At 45.5% G+C, this 22269-nt stretch overlaps 1 protein-coding gene across 2 annotated transcripts in view; it reads left to right on the top strand.

Annotated features, from left to right (window-relative positions):
- Nucleotides 1-5603: 5603 nt before the first annotated feature.
- The window catches only part of NELL1 (neural EGFL like 1), an 862696-nt gene continuing 846030 nt past the window's right edge, over nt 5604-22269 (top strand). Inside the window, exons 1-2 of one of the 2 annotated variants that reach the window (XM_027072989.2) lie at nt 5604-6290; nt 14507-14635. In XM_027072989.2, the coding sequence (XP_026928790.1) occupies nt 6236-6290; nt 14507-14635 (184 nt within the window). In that variant the 5' untranslated portion in view covers nt 5604-6235. The remainder of the gene's footprint in view (nt 6291-14506; nt 14636-22269) is intronic. The other variant, XM_027072988.2, reaches the window with a different exon arrangement.

Genomic DNA, 22269 nt, shown 5'->3' with positions numbered 1-22269 from the left:
TTTCATCTAGAGAATTATAAGGTGCCTTTATCTATCTGTCTCTCTCAAGATTTTTCTGTCTTCCTGCACATCTACATCTAGCTTTGTTCTAAAAAGTGTTTGTGGCTGCAAGGCTGAAGGACAATAGTTAACTTAGCAAAATAGAAGTCCCTCTAATTTGGATGTCAGTTAAGTCTGAATGTAGTCACTGGAAGTGACTGTAGAATTCATAGATTTATATTGAAACAGAAGTATGTGCATGGATGGATGTACTCATTCAACCCCTCTTTATGATTGCATGCGTGTTTCAGGAAATGAAAATGCCCACAAAAAGGTTAGGGTTGCATAGTGAGCACTGGGGCTGCTAGGTTTGTGAAGGAGACTGGGGGTTTTTGCATTTTCCTAGGCTCTGCCACCACATTGGCACTCGTACTTCTTTCTTTTTAAAAAAAATTTTTTTTAAACATTTATTCATTTTTGAAAGACAGAGAGAGACAGAGGGTGAATGGGGAAGGGGCAGAGAGAGGGAGACACAGAATTCAAAGCAGGCTCCAGGCTCCAAGCTGTCAGCACGGAGCCCCATGTGGGGCTGGAACTCACAGACTGCAAGATCATGACCTGAGCCGAAGTCGGCCACCCAACTGAATGAGCCACCTGGGCGCCCCTCGTACTAGTTTCTAGGGCAGCCATGTCATAGCAATTCAAGCTTAACACAGAACAAGCTCAACACATCAGAAACTTAGACTCTCATAGTTCTGGAGCTTCGAAGTCTGAAATCGAGGTGTTGGCATCCCCCCCCCGCCCCCCACATACACACCAAAGCTTCTGGGAGAGGATCCTTCCTTGCCTCCCTGCCTTCTGCTGGCTGCAGGCACTCCCTGGCTTCCAGCTCCAGCATTCTATTGTTTGCCTCCTTTGTCCCACAGTGTTTCAGAGTCCCTATGTGTCTCTTCCCTCACATGGCATTTTCCGCTTCTTATAAGGCCATAGCAAATTAAGGCCCGCACTGATGACCTCATTGTAACTTAATTACATCTGCAAAAACACAATTTCCAAACGAGGTCACGTTCACAGGTATCGGGGGTTAGGATTTCAAATACCCTTTTGGGGGATGTGATCTAATCTGCAACAGCACTATATCCTCTGATTTTCTCCAGTTTTATAAGGAAGCTTGTTATGGGTCCATAAATGCGAAGGTAGTTGAAAAGCTGTTCGGACAAAGGAGAGGGGGTTGGGGGAGGGGACAAGGGCAGTAAATGAGATAGGAAGTTTCTCAGTCTTGGGTCTGCCTCTAGCTTATGGATTTACTTTGGATATTAAAAAGAGTCCTTCCTGCTTGCCCTCTGTGGAATCTGCTGCCCCCAAAAGAGTCAGCAATGGAGCAGCTCTGGGGGCCAGTGGGATGAGGTAGTCTGTTGCCTTGGTGACGGCCAATGAGAAATGTGTGTTCTCCATGCAGCTTCCTGAGAGGGCATCCACTGAGTCATTCAACAAACATTCATCGAGCTCCTAAAATGTGCTAGGTATTGTTCTAGGTGGAGACATTTATTGGTGAACAAGAAAGGCAAAACTCCTACTCCTTTGGAGCTTGCTTTATATTGGGGAGATGCAAGAAATAAGTCAATGACTAAATCATTAGATAATAATGAGCACTACAAAAAAAAAAAAAAAAAGCAGGGTAAGGAGGCAGAGAGACCTGGGTGAAGTGAGAAGCTTCCTTAGGTGGGGCCTCCCAAGGATCTGACATTCAAGTGGAGATTGGAGTCATGTAAAAAGAGAGCCACACAAAGATTTATGGAAATGATGTTCCAGGTAGTGGGAGCAGTCCGTGAGGAGGGTGTGCATTTGAATGTTTGAGGAATAGCAAGAAAGCTGATGCAGATTGAGCTAGGGAGAGATGGGGGAGAGAGATAGCTGGGAGGGTGGGCAGAGGCCTGGTAAGATGTTTGAATGTTTTCAAGATATTGTGGAAAAGTGCAGTGGGAATTTTTGCAAGGGAATGGGACCTGACACATGGTTTAAAAAGCAGACTATGGGGGTGCTGGGATGGCTTGGTCAGTTGAGTGTCTGACATGGGCTCTGGTCATGATCTCGTGGTTTGTGACTTCGAGCCCCACATTGGGCTCACTGTCGTCAGCTTAGAGCAGAGTCCACTTAGGATCCTCTGTCCCCCTCTCTCTGCCCCTCCCCCACTCACACTCTCCCCAAAATAAATAAATATAAAAAAAAAAAAGCAGACTATGACTGCTGGGGGGTGGGGGTTTGACCGAATTGTAAGGGGGAAGAGAAGAGGCAGAGGGAATGATGGGAAATTGATAGCACCAGGCCAGGGAAGGAACAATGATGTACTGGAGCAAGGTGGGAGTAGTCCTGGGCGGTGAGAAGTGGTTGATTTGGGGTTTTTCTTTAAAGTATACTGACAAGGGCTTGATGGCTTGGATGTGGGAGTATAGGGAAAGCAAGTCAAAGATGACCCCAGGTTTTTTGGTGGGAGCACCTGGTGAATGAATGCTGGTACTCTCTCCTCAGAAGGTAGCAGGAAGCAAGTTTGGGAGGAGGGAAAATCCAAAGTCCTTATTTGGCCATATTATAATTTTTCCCCCATGGTCATTAAAGAAGTTTTTTAAAAACAGCTTTACTGGCATACAATTTACCTATTGTAGAATGAACCTATTTAGAGCATAGAGTTCAGTGGCTTTTAGTGTATTATGAATATCTGATTTTTTCACCCACCACTACAATCAACTTTAGAACATTTTCATTACCCCCCCCCCCCTCCAATAAATCTGGTGCTCTTTAGCTGTCACCTGCTAATCCTTCCTTCCCCTTCCCCTCAGCCCTAGGCAACCACTATGCTTTCTGTCCCTGGGGATTTGCTGACTCCAGACATTTCACATAAATGGAATAAGGTGTGTGGTCCTTTGTTACCAGCTTCTTCCACTTAGTGTGTTTTCAAGATTCATCTGTGTTTTAGTGAGCATCAGTATTTCATTTCTCTTTATTGCTAAATAATATTCCCTGGCATAGATATATATCATATTTTATGCATCCATTCATTGGTTGATGGACACTGGGTTGTTTCCACCTTTTGGCTATTGTGAATAATGCTCCTAAGAACATATGTGTATAACTTAGTGTGTCGACACATGTTTTCATTTCTCTTGTGTATGTACCTAGGAGTACAATTGCTGGATCATATAGTAACTTTAGCTATCCGAAGAACCATTTTACATTCGCACCAGTAGTATACGAGGGTTCTAATTTCTCCTCTTCTTTGTCAACACTTATCATCCGTCTCCTTGATTTTAGCTGGCCTAGTGGCTGTGAAGTGGATAGCTCATTGTAGTTTTGATCTGCATTTCCCAGATGGCTAATGATGTTGAGCATCTTTTCATGCGTTTATTGGCTTTTTGTATATCTTCTTTGGAGGAGCATCTATTCAGATCCTTTGCCTAATTTCAGACTGGGTTATTTGTCTATTTGTAATAGTTTCTGATCAGTTCCAAGTCTCAATCAGATATATAACTTGCAACTTTCTCCCCTGTTTCTGGGGGTTGTCATTTCAATTCCTATGGTGTCCTCTGAAGCACAAATGTTTTTGATTTTGATGACGTGGTCATATTACATTGAAGACACCTTATGGTAGTTGGCTATATAAGCCTGGGGTTCCAAGGAGAGACTGGGGCTGGGGATACACATTTGAGGACCATCCATGTACTGATAGTATTGAGCACAGGTCCCGTTGCCGTATCCCAACAACAAGAACATATACAGCCATGTGGTCCCTTCGTTGCCACTATAGATATCTGCTGGGTGTATTCTGTGAAAGTTACCTTAGCCAGACAGGTCTATATGTTCAGAACCCCCACTCAAGAAATGCACTTATAGGAGGAGATCGAAATACTTAGTTATCAAGGAAGATTTATGACCTTGTTGAGATGAACTCTTGTTACTGTTAATGGATGTGATGCTGCGAAGCTTTGACAGAACATATGTCTTGCTTTATTTTTTAATGGAACACGCTAAAAGCCCCATCCCACAGGACCAACTAATTACCAAGACTTCAAGATAGAGAGCTCTAAAGGTCTTACCCAGACCACCTTTTCCCTTTGCTGGGGTCACTGTGACTTCCAGGGATCCTGGGATTTCTGAGATCAGTAAAAAGGTCTTTGAAACAACAGTTCAAACCTACCAAAGGCTGTTCCTGTTGAGGTGTAAACAATCCAGAGGAGTCGGGGCCTGGCTCTCACAATACAACATGGTTTATGGGGTATTCTCATTCACAAAGCCCACCTAACCTTGAGGAATCCTATATTCTACAAGATGTGTGATTTTAATGCTAGTTTTAAATGCAACTTGCTCCAGGTTGAAGGAAAAAGTCCTGACTCTGTAATGAAAATACCAGGTCAAGGCAGACAGATCCCCTGTGGGCTTGAGTTGAATCCCAGAAGAGCTGGAGAATCAGTTTAGCTTTGACATCAGTTTACCTCTTAATCTTTCAGCTCCACTACTAGAGAGCACAATACAATTCTTTGTTGACTTGCCTTCTTCCTCCTCAGCCATCAGGGGTTCGAATTTACCTGTTTGTTCACTTTCTTTTTCATCTGCCCAGGGACCACACTGTAAAGGGCCAATTGGCTGGCATACAGAAATATCCAGAAAAATAGGGCAGAGATCGTAAGAACATGTAGATAGAAGCTTCTCTCTTCTAAGCAGGGCTGCCAATTGGGTGACCTTCAGTGGGGGTCTCCTGGGGTCATACTTATGTAGGGGTTAGAAATATGGAAAGTGAAGGAGGTGCCAGAAGTGAGAAGGGCAGATCTTTATCAGTGAAGAGACTTTTGAAACGTTGGAACTGGTTTCTAGGAAATGAGGGAGGGCTGTGCAAAGAAGTTTCTTTCCTCCCCTGAGCCTGTAAATGTTCAAGGGGTGGGTGGGCTCACGGGAGCTCAGTGTGAGCGAGCCGAGGAGCTTTAAATCCTGCGGGGCGCATTTGGTCTAAATCAGAGGTTCTGTCATCTCTGATTTCACCACTCCGCATCCTAGTTATAAATAACATCCCGGGATAGAGAAGTGTGACACAACCTGGGTGGGACATCTTTATAGGGAAGGCCCAGGGTCCGGAAAGGGGGTCACATAGTGGGAGGTGGACTTCTTACCCACAACAAAGTCTAACTTTGCTCCCCAGGGAATAGCTTTGGGGTCGGGGGAGGGCCCCAGAGGAACTGCAGGACAGGCCAAAATAGAACTATGAAAGGAGAGTAGGGCTTTTGACAGAACCATCAAGAAAGTCACCAAGAAAAAAAATAGTTAGGAATTTCCCCTATGTGGCAGCATTTGCCCTGTAGAACCGGAAGGTTTGCAAACAGACTCCCCAAGCCCCCACTGTAGCTCACTCCAGCGCGGGGACCCTTCTGCACCCCCTGCCTCAGCGCCCTCCCCTCGCACCCCTAAAGCGTGTACCCAGTGACCGAGGCCACCGGAGAGAGCCGACAAGGCACAGGTGTGAGCGCAGACTCCGCCGCCAGCCCCCTCAGTCCACTCGCCCCTCCCCACCCCCACCCAGTTGCCGAAGCAAATCCCGAGTAATTGTTTTCCGGGGAGGGGCTGGGCGCGCTCCGTGGCGCAGCGGGGGTCAGGGTTCCCGCCGGGAAAAAAATCCACCCGCGAGGGCGCGGCTGCTCTTCGTCTCGGCCGGGATGCACTGTGGCAACTTCGGCAGCCCCCACAGCGGCGGCGAAGCAGAGACGGCGACAGCAGCAAGGCCAGCGCTGCTGGGCTGGAGCGCGTGAAGCCGAGGGGGCGCCTTGCGTCTTCAGCGTCTCCCTTTCTGCCGCGCGTCCCGGGACTCCAGTTCCGGTGCTCCTGGTAGTAGCGGCTTCCGCGCCGGCAGCCCGGGGCCTCGCAGCTCCGCGGGCGAAGCAGGAGAACCCGATCCCCGCGCCGAGCGCAACCTGCCGGAGTGGCGGAGCCCCGCGCTCCCGCCCCAGCTCGGAGGCGGGCGCAGCCGTAGCGGGGGCCGGGGCCCGAGCCCGGTGTTGCCACCGCCCGCGGTGGGGGGCGGGCTGGAGGCGGGGCGGCCGGGGCCGCCTTCCCGGGCGCGATCCCCTAGCGCAGCACCCAGCGCTGCCGAACCACCTCCCCCGCTGCCCGCTAGCAAGTTTGGCAGCTTCGTGCCCGGCGCGCCTCGGGATCGAGGCGCATTTGTTTCCTCCTGAATTCCGCGCGCCCCGTTAGGCGGGGACCCTCGGGAGCGATGCCGAGGGATGTGATTTTAGTTGTGTGGTTCTGCGTGTGCACCGCCAGGACAGGTAAGCACGGCTGGGCGGTCGGAGGCATCCCGGGGAAGGGGGGGAGCCGCGCCGCTGTGCCCAGAGCCGGCACCGGCGTCGGGAGACCTGGAGACGAGCTCCGCGTTGGTCCGGGAAGGGGGCGAGGCGTGGATGGGTCCCTCGGATCTCTCTGCCCTGCAGCAGATAAAAGGGTGAGAAGTGGGACTCACGGGCTGGAAGATGTCCCCATGAGTGCCCCCTTTCTTGGAGACTCGGCCTCGCGGACGCTGGAGTGAGGGGCGCGGCCGAACCGGCGCACCCTCCTGCTGCTAGTAACCGGCTTCCGGGTCGAAACCCACAGCAAGTCCCGCCCGCAAACCCTACACCCCCGAACTTGAAAGGTGCGGTGAAAACCTCTCTCCCAGTGCCGGGCTGGGTTGGGAAGGGACAGCCGTGGGAGTCGCACCCGCAGAGAGAGCGCTTCCGGCCCTCGGGCGGGCGCGGCCGCGGCCGGGGAGGGCAGGGTGCGGGGTGAGGGCTGCGGGCGAACCCCGGGATTCCGCGGTCTCGCCTCGTTCCCTGCTGACTCTCCCCAGGGGAACTCCAGGAACATTCTCTTCCCCTCCACCCTGCCCTCAAGGGCTGGACGAATAATAATTCGGGTGAATTGGAACCGTGGAGACAATCCAGGGAGATTTTCTCAAGCTCCAAACCAGTTTTTCCTTGCTGTAATTGCGGTTTTGGATTGTGGAGGGAGGACTACGATAACTGGCATAATTTCCGAAGTCCCCACTTGGTTCTGCCTCCAGAGACGCAGTTGTGAGGACTCCAAGCGCATCTCCTTCCATCCGCTCCCACTTGCCCCAGCCCTTATATCTCAAGGGGTTTGGAGACCCGTTCTCAGTCGTCTTCTCCACGGGTCTCATGGTCGAGGTGGGAAGATGGGGGTGGGGTGGGATGGAGTAGGCACTTTATGGGCAAAAATACGGCTCTCAGATGCGGGGGGTGGGGCCGGGAGCGTGGCGAATTTTTATTCCCGTGTAGCCAGCGTGAGTACGCGCTGTAGACTTTGCACCCAGAACCGGCGTGTAGTCACTACTCCCTTTATCTTTTCTTCTTTTGCCGCTCGCATTTCCCTTCTCTAGAGCCATAAGCCTCCTTCCCAGGCCGGGTGGCAAGTTTATTGGAAAAGGGCTGGGGAGGGGAGCTCGGCTTTGGTTGGCCCGAAAGTTCCCTCCGCTTGCGCCCCAGGCGCCCCTCTTTGGCAGTTAGCCCGCCTGAGGATACAAAGTTGGGCTTCTAGGAGCTTCCTGCGGACCTTTTCCATTTCCCCCGCGGGGTAGCAGCTTTCCCTTTGCTTAATGGAAGAGCGAGGGGTGTGGACTCTCCAGGGACAAAAGGAATCCCCATCCCTTTCGTATCTTCACCTGAGCTTCCCGAGGCTGCAGAGACGCCAAGGCTCAGTCCAGCTGAGAATAGTTGCTTCTTGGGTATGGGTACATCGGGATGAACTAGTCTTTTAAAACCAAGAGCACATTGGAAGAAATGCGCCCCCGGAAGATCAGGACGGGCGAGGCTAGTGCAGAACATGGGCTACCAGTCCTGTGCGCGGCAATCTGGTGCTGGTGGGCATTTTACCGAGGAACGGAGAGAGAGAGAGAGAAACTAGATGGGGGAGGGGGCAGCTTATTGGTCATTTGACATCCTTAAGTGCACATCATTATCGTATGCCTAGATCCTTTGTTCTCATTACTCTTTGAAAAGTGGGCAGAAAGTGCTTCCATCCCAGAATGAGTGACTGTGTCTCTGGGGTGCATTGTTAGTGGATACCTTTAAGAACACAACCTTTTCCCCTTCCCCACACACCAACCTCTTTTAAATCTTGCAATAATTCTGTTGTAGGAAGATTCATTCATTCATTCATTCATTCGTTCGTTCATTCAAACAGTGGAGCGCCTTGCTGGGTGCCAGGATTCCTTGTGTATGCATAGAGGAAACAACTTGGTCCTTGACTTCCAGGAACTTAAAGCTTAGCTGAGAATCTAGGTAGAAACTGGAAAACATTTTTATTCTACAGATTGATGGGGGTTAGGAGAGAGACAAGTATAAGAAGTTTCAATGAAAGAAATACAGAGGAGGAATGGTAGGCTTGAATTTTGAGGAGGGGTGGTTGGTGGTCTGGGAAGGCTTTAATCAGGAGGTGACATTTGAGAGTCGTGTCTTGGAAGGCTTTAGGGAGTTTTCCAGGAGGGCAGACTGGGGAAAGCATACCAGGCAGAGGACACAGCCTGTACCCAGGCAGGGAAGCATGGTAGGATCTGCCCTATTGGTTGTGGCAGTTGCTTAGGGAGCTTGGGTTTTCTGTGCCACTTGGCACTTAAACACCAGAGGCCACATAGTTCTTCTGCAAAAATTATCAGAAGAATCAGGATTGGGGGGGGGGGTGGAATTATATCTCAAGTGTTTCACTTACAATTTCTTGTGTCTTGAAGGGGCATGATCAGCAGTTTTCTGGGGACAGCCTCTTTGATTTGCCCAGGAACCATCATCCATCCTCTATGGCAGCAGAGCCTGGCTCTTGATTAGTTTATTAGGATCTGAACAGCCGCTTGGAAAGTTTATTTGTCAAGTGGGGCAATTGTTGTCTGGGCTGTTAACAGCCCAAGATGAAATAAACATGTGGTTCACTTAGTGAGCTTCTCAGATATCACCGCCTTTTAATGGAAATGAATAGATGATATCAGGCACATTTTAATTAAAGCAGCACTGCCTTGCAGTAGCAGTTACATATGAAAAGATCTAATGATAGGTGTCACAGGAAGCTGCTTAAATTGCTCATTGTTCAGGGCACTTGTTTTAGAGAGTTAAATGGAATCAAGATAGGTGCTGTTTTCCAGTTCTTGTTATTTCTAGGTGAAAAATAATTCTGGGATTTTCAGGTACATCGTTGATAATTGATAATGAACATTTAGAAGACTGCAGTAATAAGGGTGATAAGATATTATGTCCGTGGCTTTTCTCCAGTGGCTTGGATGTGTGAATAATACAAAACTCTCTTTTCTAGTTTGTTTTGGTCACCAGGGCCCTGGTGGAGGGGATGGGCAGGGAGCCCCTGGGGCCCCTTTTGCTGCCTTTTGCTGCCACCTGCTGGAAAGGAGAGCTTTTCTTTTTGAAGCACCTCCCGGGCTATTCATTAACTATGAAATCATAAAACTGAACAGAGCCCCCAACCTGCAATAATTATGTGCAGTATTTGCCTGACTTAGAACAGGCATAGAGCATATTCTTCAAAGATATTGCTTTTGGGGGATTAAGCATCTTTGTAGGAGTCCAGGGGTCCAAATCCGATCAACTGGTTGTGAAATCTTGCAGTTAAACGAGGTCTTGGAGCATCTCAACACAGCGTCTATTTCCACTGTGTTGATGAGGAGAAAGCAGCTGTCATCATGGACAATGAGCTGGATTAGATTGAAGTGAGCCAGGTCCAGGAGGATTTGCTTGGGAGCTTAGGCCCAGGGTGCTGATGGTGTGCTGAGTGGGTTTGGGGCCTGAGTATTCCCTGGGCAAGGCTAAGGCCAGCCATAGCAGGTGTCTTGGGAGATTAGGGTGGAGGTTCTGAATCATAGAGCCAGGCCTCAAGTGCCTCTGTGATGGTGACACACTGCCTTCCAGGTGTTAAAAAATGTTTCTTCCCTAGAAGCTTTTTATCCTACTTAATTCCAATTCCCAGCTTCAGACATTTAGAGAGCAGTTATGGCCAAAGTAGAAAACTTTAATAGAGTTTCCTTGGAAAGGGCAGGAGCTCCATGCGTGGACAAGAAGCAGAAACATTAAAATAAAAAAAATTATTTTTTATGGAACTGACACTCTCATACTACAGAAGGTTCAGGAGACGCCACGTAAATGCTACCTTATTAATAGATTTTCTGATTCCCTCGGCAGTGTGTAAAGCACTATCATTTGTGCATCCTGCTATCGGCACGAGGCATTTTCATTCTGAAGGAGACCAATTAAAGGGAGAGAAGAAAACTGTATCTGGAAGCCTAATTGATTTCTCTTGTTCTGTTTTTATGGGATGTTCTCATAACAAGAGCAATACTGTTACCTTAAAGCCGGGGAATCCCTTCACTTGTGGGCTCAAGGAGGAGGAATGAGTGTAGACTTAATATTGAGATTTCCCAAAGCACAGCCAGAATGAGAAGCCCTTCTAGGTCAGTTGGGCATGTGGAGGGATTGGGAGGAAGGGAGCCACCTGTATATTTTGTACAATTCTATAGAGTTGAAGACCAGGGAGCTGTCTTATGAGAGACAGATGTGGCAAAGCCCAGCTGGGCACCAGGTGTGTCCTAGGAGTGTTCCCATAGTTTATGTGGGAAAAAGAACCTTATGAGGGAATCTTAATGAGGCTGGGAGGCAGGTATGATCATCCCCATTTTACAGACGAGGGAACTGAGTCTTGGAGAAGTGAAGTGATTTTTCCCAAGTTTTAGTAGGGGCCAGAGACAGGACTGAAGTTGACTCTTGGTTAAGTGTTGTTTCCGCAACGCTTTCTAGTTTGAGTGTGCCATATTCTCACTTGGGGACAAAGAGCCAAGGGCACCGGTGGGGTGTGCTGCTAGTTCTACAGAATCTGTTTGGGTGCCTTGTAGGCTTGTCTAGTTGCAGGGCTTCTAGTCTGGGAGTATTTTAAGAACGACCATTATAGTGGGTCTTTAGTCCCTGCTTAGGTCAACTGCTGCCACAATAATATTGCATAACAAACCATCCAGAACTCGGTGGCTTAAAACATTTATTCTGGTTCATGTGTCTGTAGGCTCTTCTGGTCGTCTTGACTCGTTTAGGTCAGATTTGGCCGGTCATGGTGCCAGACTCAAGTGGGGTGTCTCCATGTGTCTCAGGTTCCTTGGACCAGTGGACCAGTAGAGTCATGTTCTTTTCATCATGGTGCAGAATCACAGGAGAACAAGCCCTACCACACAAGCACATTCAAGCCCCTGCTTGTGTAATGCTGCTAACATCCCAAGCATCCCAATGACCCAAATAGGTTGCATGGCCAGGCTCAAAGTCCAAGGATGTGGATTTTACTTTTACTCTAGTAGAAGGAACTGCAAAGCCACACGCCAAAGGGTATGGGTCTGGAAGGGGTAAACATTTGACTCCAATAATTCAGTCACCCACAGTTTTTAAAGAACGTCTCCTTGGCCTGAATACCATCCTGTCCTCTGGTGGTGTCCCCAGATATGCATATTGCTCTGAGGTCATTGTCACCTAAAGCAGTGACACAGCATCCACTCGTCAGTTAATTGATTAGCTTCTAAATTCAGGGCGTGCCAGTTGACAGGCCCTGTGTGAGGTACTGGGGCTACAGGGACGTTTCCTTCTTCTTGTCCGGCTAAGGGCACATTCCCCAGATCGCTTTCTAAATTCCTAGCCAGAGAAAGGCCAGCTTGGAGGTTCTCTGGAGATAAGTCTTGATTTAATTTCTGCCATATAGGTGTACAGCACTATAGATCAAACTGAAATATTAGTTCTTTTCCTGCCTTTTCAAGGTGATCACAGAACCGCTGATATCTGAGCTCACTTTGAGAAAAACATCACCAGTCTCACAAGAGGCTCATGGTGCTATGACTTGAGCCAATAGACGCCCATCAGCTCAGTGCTTCTTTGCACAGAGTTGGTATTCTGGGATCAGTTTTTGCGAACTGAGTCTGTGTGAGGGATGAGCAAGTAGGATGGGAACTTAAGTGAGATCGTGATGTAAAGTTGGAGCGTATCCTCTTCCTCCTTCTCTTAAACACACACCTCAAGGGGCACTTGGGTGGCTCAGTAGGTTGAGCCTCTGACTTCGGCTCAGGTCATGATCTCGCAGTTCGTGAGTTCGAGCCCTGCGTCGGGCTCTGTGCTGACAGAGCAGAGCCTGGAGCCTGCTTCAGATTCTGTGTCTCCCTCTTTCTCTGCCCCTCCCTCACTCACACGCTGTCTCAGTCTCTCAAAAATAAATAAATGTTAAAAAAAAATCCACCCCCCCCCCCCAAGCCCTCCAATGATTTCCTATTGCAATTAGAATAATATCCATCTCCTTGTTGTGGCTCAAAAGGAAGGGTCTAGTCTTTGGCTTCATTTTCTACCACTTTCCTCCTGCCCACTCTGCTCTAACTGTACCAACTTTTCTCTGTTCCCTGAACATCGTTTGCAGTGTGCTGTTCTTCACACCTGGACAGCTTTCTCCCCAGATCTTGCCATTACCAGCCCCTTTAGGCATTCACATTTCAGCTCAAAGGAACCTTCCCTGACTGTGCTTTCTAAAGCCCCACCCATGTTGCTTTGTATTCCATTACTTTGTTTTATTTTCTGCATAGCATTTATTGCCATCTCAGATTATCTATTTTTTTTTTGTCCTCTTTTCACGCCTTACCCCAGGAATGCATGCTCCAGGAAGATGGCTCCAGTGCCCAGCCATGCATATTAGATAGTAAAAACTCAGTAATACCTGTTGAAAAGGTATTAAAGGAACGCGTGAATTCTGAGTGAGTAGAAGAAAGATTTGTCTTTGAGTAAACTGGTCTCATAAGTGGCTGTGTTTGGAAGGGGCAAATTTGAACCTTTAGCTTAGAGGACAAGGAGAAACCTGACAGAAACGGAAAAGGCAGTTTACGTTCTGTGTCTTCAGTTTAACCCTTTGTCCGCCTTGGCAATGACAGGCTACAGCCAGACCAGCCTTCTGTTGCTACAGCAGCTCCTGTTTTTCCTCATAGGAAAAGAGTAAGGAGAGGGTAGATTTCCTTCCTCAAATCTGTGGAAGAAGGGGTGAAGGTGAGAGAGCTGATGAGGTTGTAATAGCTCACGATGTCCTGATGAGCCTTCACTCAGCCTCTCTGGGACAAATCGGTGCGAACTTTCCAAATCCTGCATCAGCAACTGCATTACCAGCAGACGAAAGTTGACAGCTGTTGCTGATTAAAACATTTCTGACTGTGCGATCAGAATTGCACTACTGAGATGCTAAGTGTAGTTAGATGCTGCCTTTATGGCTTAAACACAGTCCGTTACAGTGGTCTCTAGCCTTATGAATCCATGTAATCGGAAGTCACTTTGCAATCACAAGCGTGCCATTGCACAGAAGGCCCCCTGGGTGAGGGAAAGCCTCAGGCATTTGCCTTTCTTAGGTAAGGCTCAGGGCCATGTTTCCCTGCACTAAGGTTCTCCAACATTGTTGTCAGGGTATTTAACTTTCAGGAATCCCCTTGGTGGGAATTCTCTGTTGTTTCTCTTTTTTGGCCACTCCCTCCAACCCCCATCTCAAACAAGGGCAGGATTCCTCTTCTTTTTTTTTTTTTTCTTTTGTTTTCTTTAAAAAAAAAAAATTTTTTTTAACGTTTATTTTTTTTTGGGACAGAGAGAGACAGAGCATGAACGGGGGAGGGGCAGAGAGAGAGGGAGACACAGAATTGGAAGCAGGCTCCAGGCTCTGAGCTATCAGCCCAGAGCCCAACGCGGGGCTCGAACTCACGAACCGCGAGATCGTGACCTGAGCTGAAGTCGGACGCTTAACCGACTGAGCCACCCAGGCGCACCTGGGATCCCTCTTCTTTGTCCTCTTGGTGTCAGGGTTTGCTACTGCATCAGTTTCTGAAGCAGGTAGATCAGGGCTACTATCCAGTATCCTCAGTCCCCAGATCTGAAAAAGCTTGGAAGCACAAAGTTCCTTCAAAATTCATATGACAGCAGAAGCTACTACCCCTGAGCTGAACTCATTTGGTGGTGAAACTTGACCTCAACTGATAGGAGGCTAGGTATGGTCTTTGTTTAGCCAACTAGAGGACAACTTCATAGTTTTTGCTCCAGAAAGACTGTGTTTTGATTGTGGGGTACTGATTCAGACTTTGCTTAGGGTGTTCCATCAAATGTATATAGGCCACAGTATCTGATATGATAATACATTCTGATATGATAATACATTCTGAATCTGAAATGTAGTTGGCCCTGAGGGTTTTGGATAAGAGATCATCAATCCTTAATGCATGGGGAATGAGGGTGGGGGTGGGGACAAAGAAACTACAGTATCACTGGGCCCCTGGAGCAAAGAATTGCCCTCCTTTCCCTCTGGAAGGTAGCATATGCACGCACTCATCACTGGCTTCCTGGTATACCGTGCCACTCTTGGCCTCTATAATTTCTGTTCCATATTGCTGCCAGCAGTCTATATTTGAAGCCAAGACAGCTCTTTGTGTTTTCGTTCTTTTTTTTTTTTTCAGTGGTGGGATTCGGGACGGACCCTGACCTGCAGGTGGATATTATCGCTGAGCTCGACCTCGTGAACACCACCGCTGGAGTCACTCAGGTGTCCGGACTGCACAATGCCAGCAAAGCGTATTTATTTCAAGGTAAAGACACCTCCTCCTTTGCACGGGGGCAGAGCTTGGGGAAGGAGGATCTGTCTGGTGAGTGTTCATATGGTGTGTGTTTGTTGGAAGATCATCTCTGCTATTTCTTTTGTGTTATTGTCATAAGGAATGTTCGGAAATGCCAAAGGTGTTCAGATAGTCGAGGGGGTGTGTTCTGTGGGTGGGAGGAGGGGCACTAGAGGCATGGTTGTGAAATATTTGGTTTGGTGGTGAAATTTTTCCTTGGGTATTTTTGGGGGGGGGATCTAAAGTCACTTGAAGTTGCAAAGCCCTTGAAAGCCATTGGCCAGCCATATTATTTTTTTACATGATATTTCTTTAACTGTTATCTTTATCTTTACCTGTACCTATACTATACCTACACCTCTCCTTATTCATAGATCTCTCTCTCTCTCTCTCTCTTTCTCTCTCTCTCCCTCATTTAATGGGCACGTGAGCACAGAGGATGTTTTATGGATGAATTCTCTTAGGGGTGCAGCTTACTTGGTTCTCAGTAACCCAGGGAGTATAGTATGTTTCTTAAAAGCCCACTGCCTGAGATCAAATTCTAACTTTGCCACTTATTGGCTTTGAGACTTTGGGCAGTCCCTTAGCCTAACTGCTGATGTCCTCGTCTAAAATACTGGTAAATATCTCCTGGGGCTCTTACAAGGATTAGAGGAGCTAATCCATCGGAGTGGTTACGACAGTATGTGACACATACCGTGGATCCTTAATAAGTACTAGCTGTTAGTCTGGAGCTCCTGCTCTGGACCAGGCAACATGCTAATAATAGGGTTACCAGGTACCAGTAAGAGTAAATAAGATAGGTGCAGCCCCTGTTCTAAAATGTAATGAGAGAAACGGTCATTACCCAAGGAATCATTGAATGACAATTGCTGTACTTACTGTGAAGGGGATGTATAGCCTGCCAAAGAGTAGTACAGGGAGAAATGGTGGTGGTCAGGTAAAGGTTACCCTGAAAATTGATGTGTCAGCAGAGACTTGAAAAATGAATAGAAAGCCCGGTGTAGGAAGGGGTGGGGGTTCAGAGCATTCTGGTCAGGGAAAAATAGTATGTATGAAGGTCTTAAGGCAGAAACCAATAGAAGGGTGGCTAATATTGGAAAGAGTGGTCAGTGGCTGGAGAGGCAGGCAGGGGCTGGGTTATGCTGGACCCCATAGGCAGATCTGATATCCAGGGGTTTAGGTACGCTGATGATTTATGGCCAGTATCCATTCTGATAGGTGGGAGGCCGTGTAAACTTGTTAGCTATTGTAATTATTACCCTTGCTTGGGGTGCCGGGTTCATGGTCTCTTACTTTACTCTCAGTGCTGTGGGGGCCTTTGCGGAGCTTGCTGTAGGGGAGTGACCTGATTAGATGTGATAGGCAGCTTCGGTATTCCTCTGTGAAAATTCCTGGCAGGGTTCTTTTAACTCGGCCTTTTGTGAAGATAGCAAAAGGATCGTTTTAGAATGACTGGACCAGTATTAAGGGATGAGATGTACATATTTACTGCAGAGATAACTTAAGCCTTGTTAATGACATGTAATAAACCTACAGACATTATGTGATGATATATAAAAAGCCTATGGACATGTTAGTTTCCATTTACTCTTACTAAAGAATTGGTGAAGTCCCTAAGGTGGGTATGGTTAAGAGTATACAAGATGGGATGACTTTTCTTTTTGCATCGTACAAGGTCGGTCTGCTCAATTACTGTTGAGAGGCCATGCTTCATGAAGGCAGAAGTCGTGTCTGTTTAGGTACCCCTACATCTCTAGAACCAAGTACCATGCATGACGTGTAGTAGGTGACAAATACACATTTTGAATTAAAATGTCCTCTGCCCAATATGCTCTGTAAAAGCCTTATTGCCTACTTTACTCACTGTTCATTTACTTATTTATTCCACAAGTGTGGTCTTCCTAGGCAAGAAATCTGTTAATATGTGTACTCTTTGCTTTGGCCAACTACCTCTGGGACATCTAGCAGACTCCAGCCATGGGGAGGGATTTTCACTTCTGGGGGAAGAGTAACTTCATTATGGGAGGTTGACTGAGGAGGACTTTCCCTTAAGAACCCTTGTGGTTATATTGGGCCTACCTGGGTATTCCAGAGTAATCTCTTTACCTCAAGATCCGTAATTGAATCACATGCTAAAATCCCTTTTACCATGTAAGGTAACATGTTTGTGGGTTCTGGCAGTTAGGACACGGACATCTTTGGTGGGCCATTATTTTGCTTATCACACAGTCTGCCCTATAGCCTCCAAAGGTTAATTTCTGTCCCACATGCAAGATACATTCACCTCATCCCAGTATCTCCCAAAGTCATAACCTATTATGGCATCTGCTCAAAGTCCAGAATCTTATCCAATCTTGTCAGCTGATGATCTAAATAATCTACATCAGGTATGACTGTGTCTCTGAGTATCATACATTTGGGGACAAAACTCTTCTCCATATGTGGATCTCTGAAAAGTAGGAAACAGGTAATTTGTTTCCCAAATACAGTGGTTGTGTAGGTGTAGGGTGCCCGTTATAGACAGTCCTGTCCAAAGGAAAGAAATAGAAAGGAGAGGGGCCACGAGTCCCAAGAGATTTTGAAATCTAGCAGGGCCAGGGAATAATCCCATGTGGTCCTTGGCTCTGCCTTCTGGGCTCATGACTCATTCCTTTGAGTTATTCTTCCTTTTTCAGGCAGAGTAGCATGGGTGTGTGGCTGAGTAGTTTTAGCAGCCTGTTTCCTGCCTGTAGTATTTTGGAAGTCTGTCAGCCTTTTCTCATTTCATCCTGTCAGTTTTCTTCAGTCCAAGTTGGCAGTGTTTCTGCTGGTATAACATTCTCAGGAACATTTAGGGCCTCCGGTGCATCGGACAAGAGGCGCCCCCACAGATCTATCTTAGATACCCCCATCTCTGTTCTTGGCCTATGCCGAGATGACTGAGGGGAGCCATGAGTCACATACCCGATCTCCTCAAAGAGCCCTCCTGTGATTGTATCTTCTGAACTTTTGATCATCAGAGGCATTAGCAGAAAGTTGTTCAGCTATGCCTGTGGCTTTTCTACCAGAGCAGAATTTCCTGACAGGGAATCTCCTAATTTTATCATCTTTTGCAGTCCAAATAGGCTGAGAATTCTCCTACTCCTCGGGCTCTCGTTTCTTCTGCTTGTCAGCTCATCCCTCCGTCTCCCTTTCCTGTTGTCTTTTACTATAAGCAGCAAGGAGAAACCTGTCTATACCTGCAATACTTTGCTTGGAAATCTCATCTGAATGTCCAGGTTCATCTTTTGGAAGTTTTGCTTTCCGCATTACTACAGGACACAATTCAGCTAAGCTTTCTGCTACTATGTAACAAGGATCCCGTGTCTTCCGGTTTCCATTTCCTTTTTCGCCCTTACCAGCAGTATTTAAAAAAAAGTTTATTTATTTATTTTGAGAGAAAGAGAGAGCACGTGAGCAGGGGAGAGGCGGAGAGAGAGGGAGATAGAGAATCTCAAGGAGGCTTCATGCTGTTAGCACAGAGCCTGACACAGGGCTGGATCCCATGATCCGTGAGATTATGACCTGAGCCAAAATCAAGAGTGGGGCACTTAACTGACGCAGCCACCCAGGAACCCCACCAGCAGTATTTTTAACGTCCGTGTTTCTACTAATGGTCTGTTCACCACGATTTAAGTGTTCCCTAAGATGATACAGGTTTTCTGTACCATGCTCTTTACCTTATTCTGAGTCCTCATCCGTGGGGTCTTTAACATCCATATTTCTGCTAACAGTCTGTTAGCGGTCTAGGCTTTTTCTCTCATGCTTCTCAAAATTCTTTGAGCCTCTGCTCATTATTCAATGCCAGAGGCACCTCTACGTTTTTAGTTATCTGTTACAGTAGCATCCCACTTTCAGGCGCCACAGTCTGTATTAGTTTCTCATTGTTGCTGTAACAGATGGCCACAGATTTAGTGGCTTAAAGAGATTTATTATCTTATAGTTCTGGAGGTCAGAAGTCCAAAATGGGCTTCAGGAGGGCTAAAATCAAGGTGTTGGGAGAGCTGTGTTCCTTCTGGGGTCTTTGATTTATTGTCTTTTCTAGCTTCCAGAGGCTGCCACATTCCTTGCATCATGGCAGTGTCATTGCAAATTCTGCTCTGTTGTCCCATTTCCCTCTTTCTCTCTTTCTGTTGCCATATTGTCTTCTCTGATGTTAACTCTTCCACCTCTTTCTCCCCCCTTATAGAGACCCTTATAATTATATTGGGCTCACTCAGACAATCCAGGGTAATCTTTTCATCTCAAGATTCATAATGTAATCACACCCACAAAGTCTTTTTTGCTATGCAAAGGTAACATATTTACAATTTCACAGGATTAGGAGGTGGACATCTTTGCTGGGGGAGGGGGGGGCGCCTCATTTTGTCAACCACAGGATGGTTAACACTGTTGGGCAGCCCTGTCTAATAGCAACGCAAGATGAGGCCTATTTGTAATTTTAATTTTTGTGGTAGTCATGTTGAGTAAAAAGAAATGACTAATATTAATTTTAATTCTACATTTTATTTAACCTAGCATACTAAAAATATTATTTCAACCTATGGCCAATACAAAAATTTATTAAGATATTTTGTAAGTTTTTACAAAGTCTCCAAAATCTGTTTTGTATTTCATACTTATAATATACCTTGATTTAGATGCTAAATTTTCATCTGAGATAATTCGTCTATATTTAGATTTAATAAAATTTAAAATTGAAAAGTAGATTTGCCAAGCTGTTCCATACATACTCATGTAAGTGTCAGATATTAAAAATTAAACAGCTTTACTGAAGTACACTTGACATATTCTGTAATAATAAAGTGTACATATTCAAAGTGTACAATTTGGTAGTTTTGACATATGAATATACCCATGAAACCATCACCACAATCAAGACAATGAGCATACCTATCACCCCAAAAGCTTCCTCTTTTTCCCTTTGGTAATCCCTCCTTCCTGCACTTCTCTGCCCTCATCCCCAGGCAACTCCTGATATTTCTGTCACTATAGAATAGCTGGCGTTTTTTAGGAATTTACATATATAGAATCATACAATATGATCTTGGGTCTGGATTCTTTCACTGATCATAGTTATTTTGAGATTTAAATGTGGTGTGGCATGTTCAGTGCTTTTTTAATAGGCAGTGTAGTTGGGTCTTTGCTTTATTTTTTCCTTTTTCCTTTGCAACCAGTAAAACAATATCTATATTTTTATCAAGGTATGTAGACTATTCGTAGACTATTCATGTCATTGTTGACAGATTTAAATATATATATGTGTGTGTGTGTATAAATTTTTTTAACATTTATTTTTGTGAGAGAGAAAGAGCGAGAGAGAGAGAGAGAGAGAGAACACAAGTGGGGGAGGGGCAGAGAGAGAGGGAGACACAGAATCCGAAATAGGCTCCAGGCTCTGAGCTGTCAGCACAGAGCCCAAAGTGGGGCTTCATCCCATGAACAGTAAGATCATGACCTGAGTCGAAGTTGGATGCCCAAACGACTGAGCCACCAGACGCCCCAACATGTTTATATTTAAATACATCTTTTTTCTATTTGTTTTCTACTTGTTCCCTCTATTCTTTGTTCCATTTTTTCTATTTTTTGGCTTCCTTTGGATTAACTGAAGTTTTTTGTTTAATGGTACCATTTAATTTCTGTTGTTGGCTTATTAATTATAACTCTTTTTTATTTTAGTTTTGCTTTAGAGTTTATAGTATACAACATTAGGTTATTACAGTCTACCTTCAAGTGAGAGTATGCAACCTTATGTATAAGAACATTTCAATCATTTGCTTTTTTCTTCCTGGCCATTGTTTTGTCACACATTTTACTTCCTCATACGACATTATTTTATTATTATTATTATTATTTTAAGTTTTTTAATGTTTATTTATTTTTGACAGAGAGAGAGAGAGATAGAGCATGAGTGGGGAAGGGGCAGAGAGAGGGAGACACAGAATCTGAAGCAGGCTCCAGGCTCTGAAATGTCAGCGCAGAGCGTGATGCGGGGCTTGAACCCACGGACCGCGAGATCATGACCTGAGCCAAAGTTGGATGCTCAACCGACTGAGCCACCCAGGAGCCCCATCATTATTATTGTTTTTATTTAATCAGTCAATTATCTTTTAAAAAAATATTTATTTATTTATTTCTTAGAGACAGAGAGAGAGTGGGGAAAGGGCAGAGAGAGAATCCCAAGCTTGATGCGGGGCTTGAACTCAGGAACTGTGAGATCACGACCTGAGCTAAGATCAAGAGTTGGATCCTTAACTGACTCAGCCACCCAAGTGCCTGAACCGATTTAGATGATAAGAAAATCAATCACATATTTACCCATGTAGTTACTCTTTCCTGTGTTTTTCATTTCCATCTGGTATCATTTTCATCCTGTCTGAAGGCTTTCCTTTAACACTTCCTATTGTGCCAGTCTGCTGGTGATGAATTCTTTTGGATTTTGCATGTCTGAGGAAGTGTTTTGTTTTTATTTTTTGAAAATATTTTTGCTGGGTGTAGAATACTGGGTTGACAGTTTTTTTCTTTCAGTACTTTAAAGATGTTGATTCACTGTCTTACCATTTGCTTTGTTTCCAACAAGAAATATGTATCATTCTATCTTTGTTCCTCTGTAGGTAATTTTCTTTCTCATGATTTTAAGACTTTCTCTTTATCATGGATTTTGAGCAGTTTGACTATGATGTATCTTGGTGTGGTGTTCTTCATCTTTTTTTCTGTGTGAGATCTCTTGCACTTCATCAAAAAATTTGGAAAAAATTTGGCCATTATATCTTCAAGTATTTTTTCTGTCCCTGTTTCTCTTCTTTAGGGACTCCAAGTTACATGTATATTGGGCTGCTTAGTGGTGCCAGTTTACTGATATTCTGTTCATTTCAAAAAATCATAATTCTCTTTTCTCTCTATTATTTTCAATAGTTTCTATTGCTGCACTTTCAAGGTCACTGAGCTTTTATTCTGTAGTTTGTTTTATTATTATAATTTGGTGCTTTTTAAAATCTCATATACTATAGTTTCATCTCTGTAAGTTCAGTTTTGACTCTTTAAAAAATATTCCATGCCTCCGTTTAACTCTGTGAATAGATGGAACACAGTTACAATAACTGTTTTATATTTCTGTGACAGCTAATTCTAATATTTATATCAGTGCTGGGTTAATTTTGATTGGTTAATTCTTCTTCTCATTACTACTTCCTTACATGGCTGGTAATTTTTGATTGAATGCCAGACATTGTTATTTACCTTTTTGGTGCTGGCTATTTTTGTATTCTTATAAATATTCATGGTATTTTTCTAGGACACAGATAAGTTACTGGGAAACAGTTTGATCTTTTTGGATCCTACATTTAAGGATCCTACATTTTGGATCCTACACATAGATGGCCAAGAGCAGTGCTAGTGCTAATAGGTAGAGTAGAGCTAATTATTTCCCATCACTGAAGCAAGTCCTTGTGTGTACTCTACCCAATTCCCTATAAATCGTGAGATTTTTTGGCTCAAGTGGTGGGAATAGGCAGTGTTCTCAGTCCTGTGTGTATGTTGAGCACTGTTACATTTTGGGCTCTGGTTCTGTGTTTTTTGGTAGTTTT

The sequence above is a fragment of the Acinonyx jubatus genome, chromosome D1, assembly GCF_027475565.1.
Source record: "Acinonyx jubatus isolate Ajub_Pintada_27869175 chromosome D1, VMU_Ajub_asm_v1.0, whole genome shotgun sequence".
In the NCBI taxonomy this organism is placed as follows: Eukaryota; Metazoa; Chordata; class Mammalia; order Carnivora; family Felidae; genus Acinonyx; species Acinonyx jubatus.
Note: the sequence above shows the minus strand (reverse complement) of the source record. Positions and strands in the feature narration are given on the sequence as shown.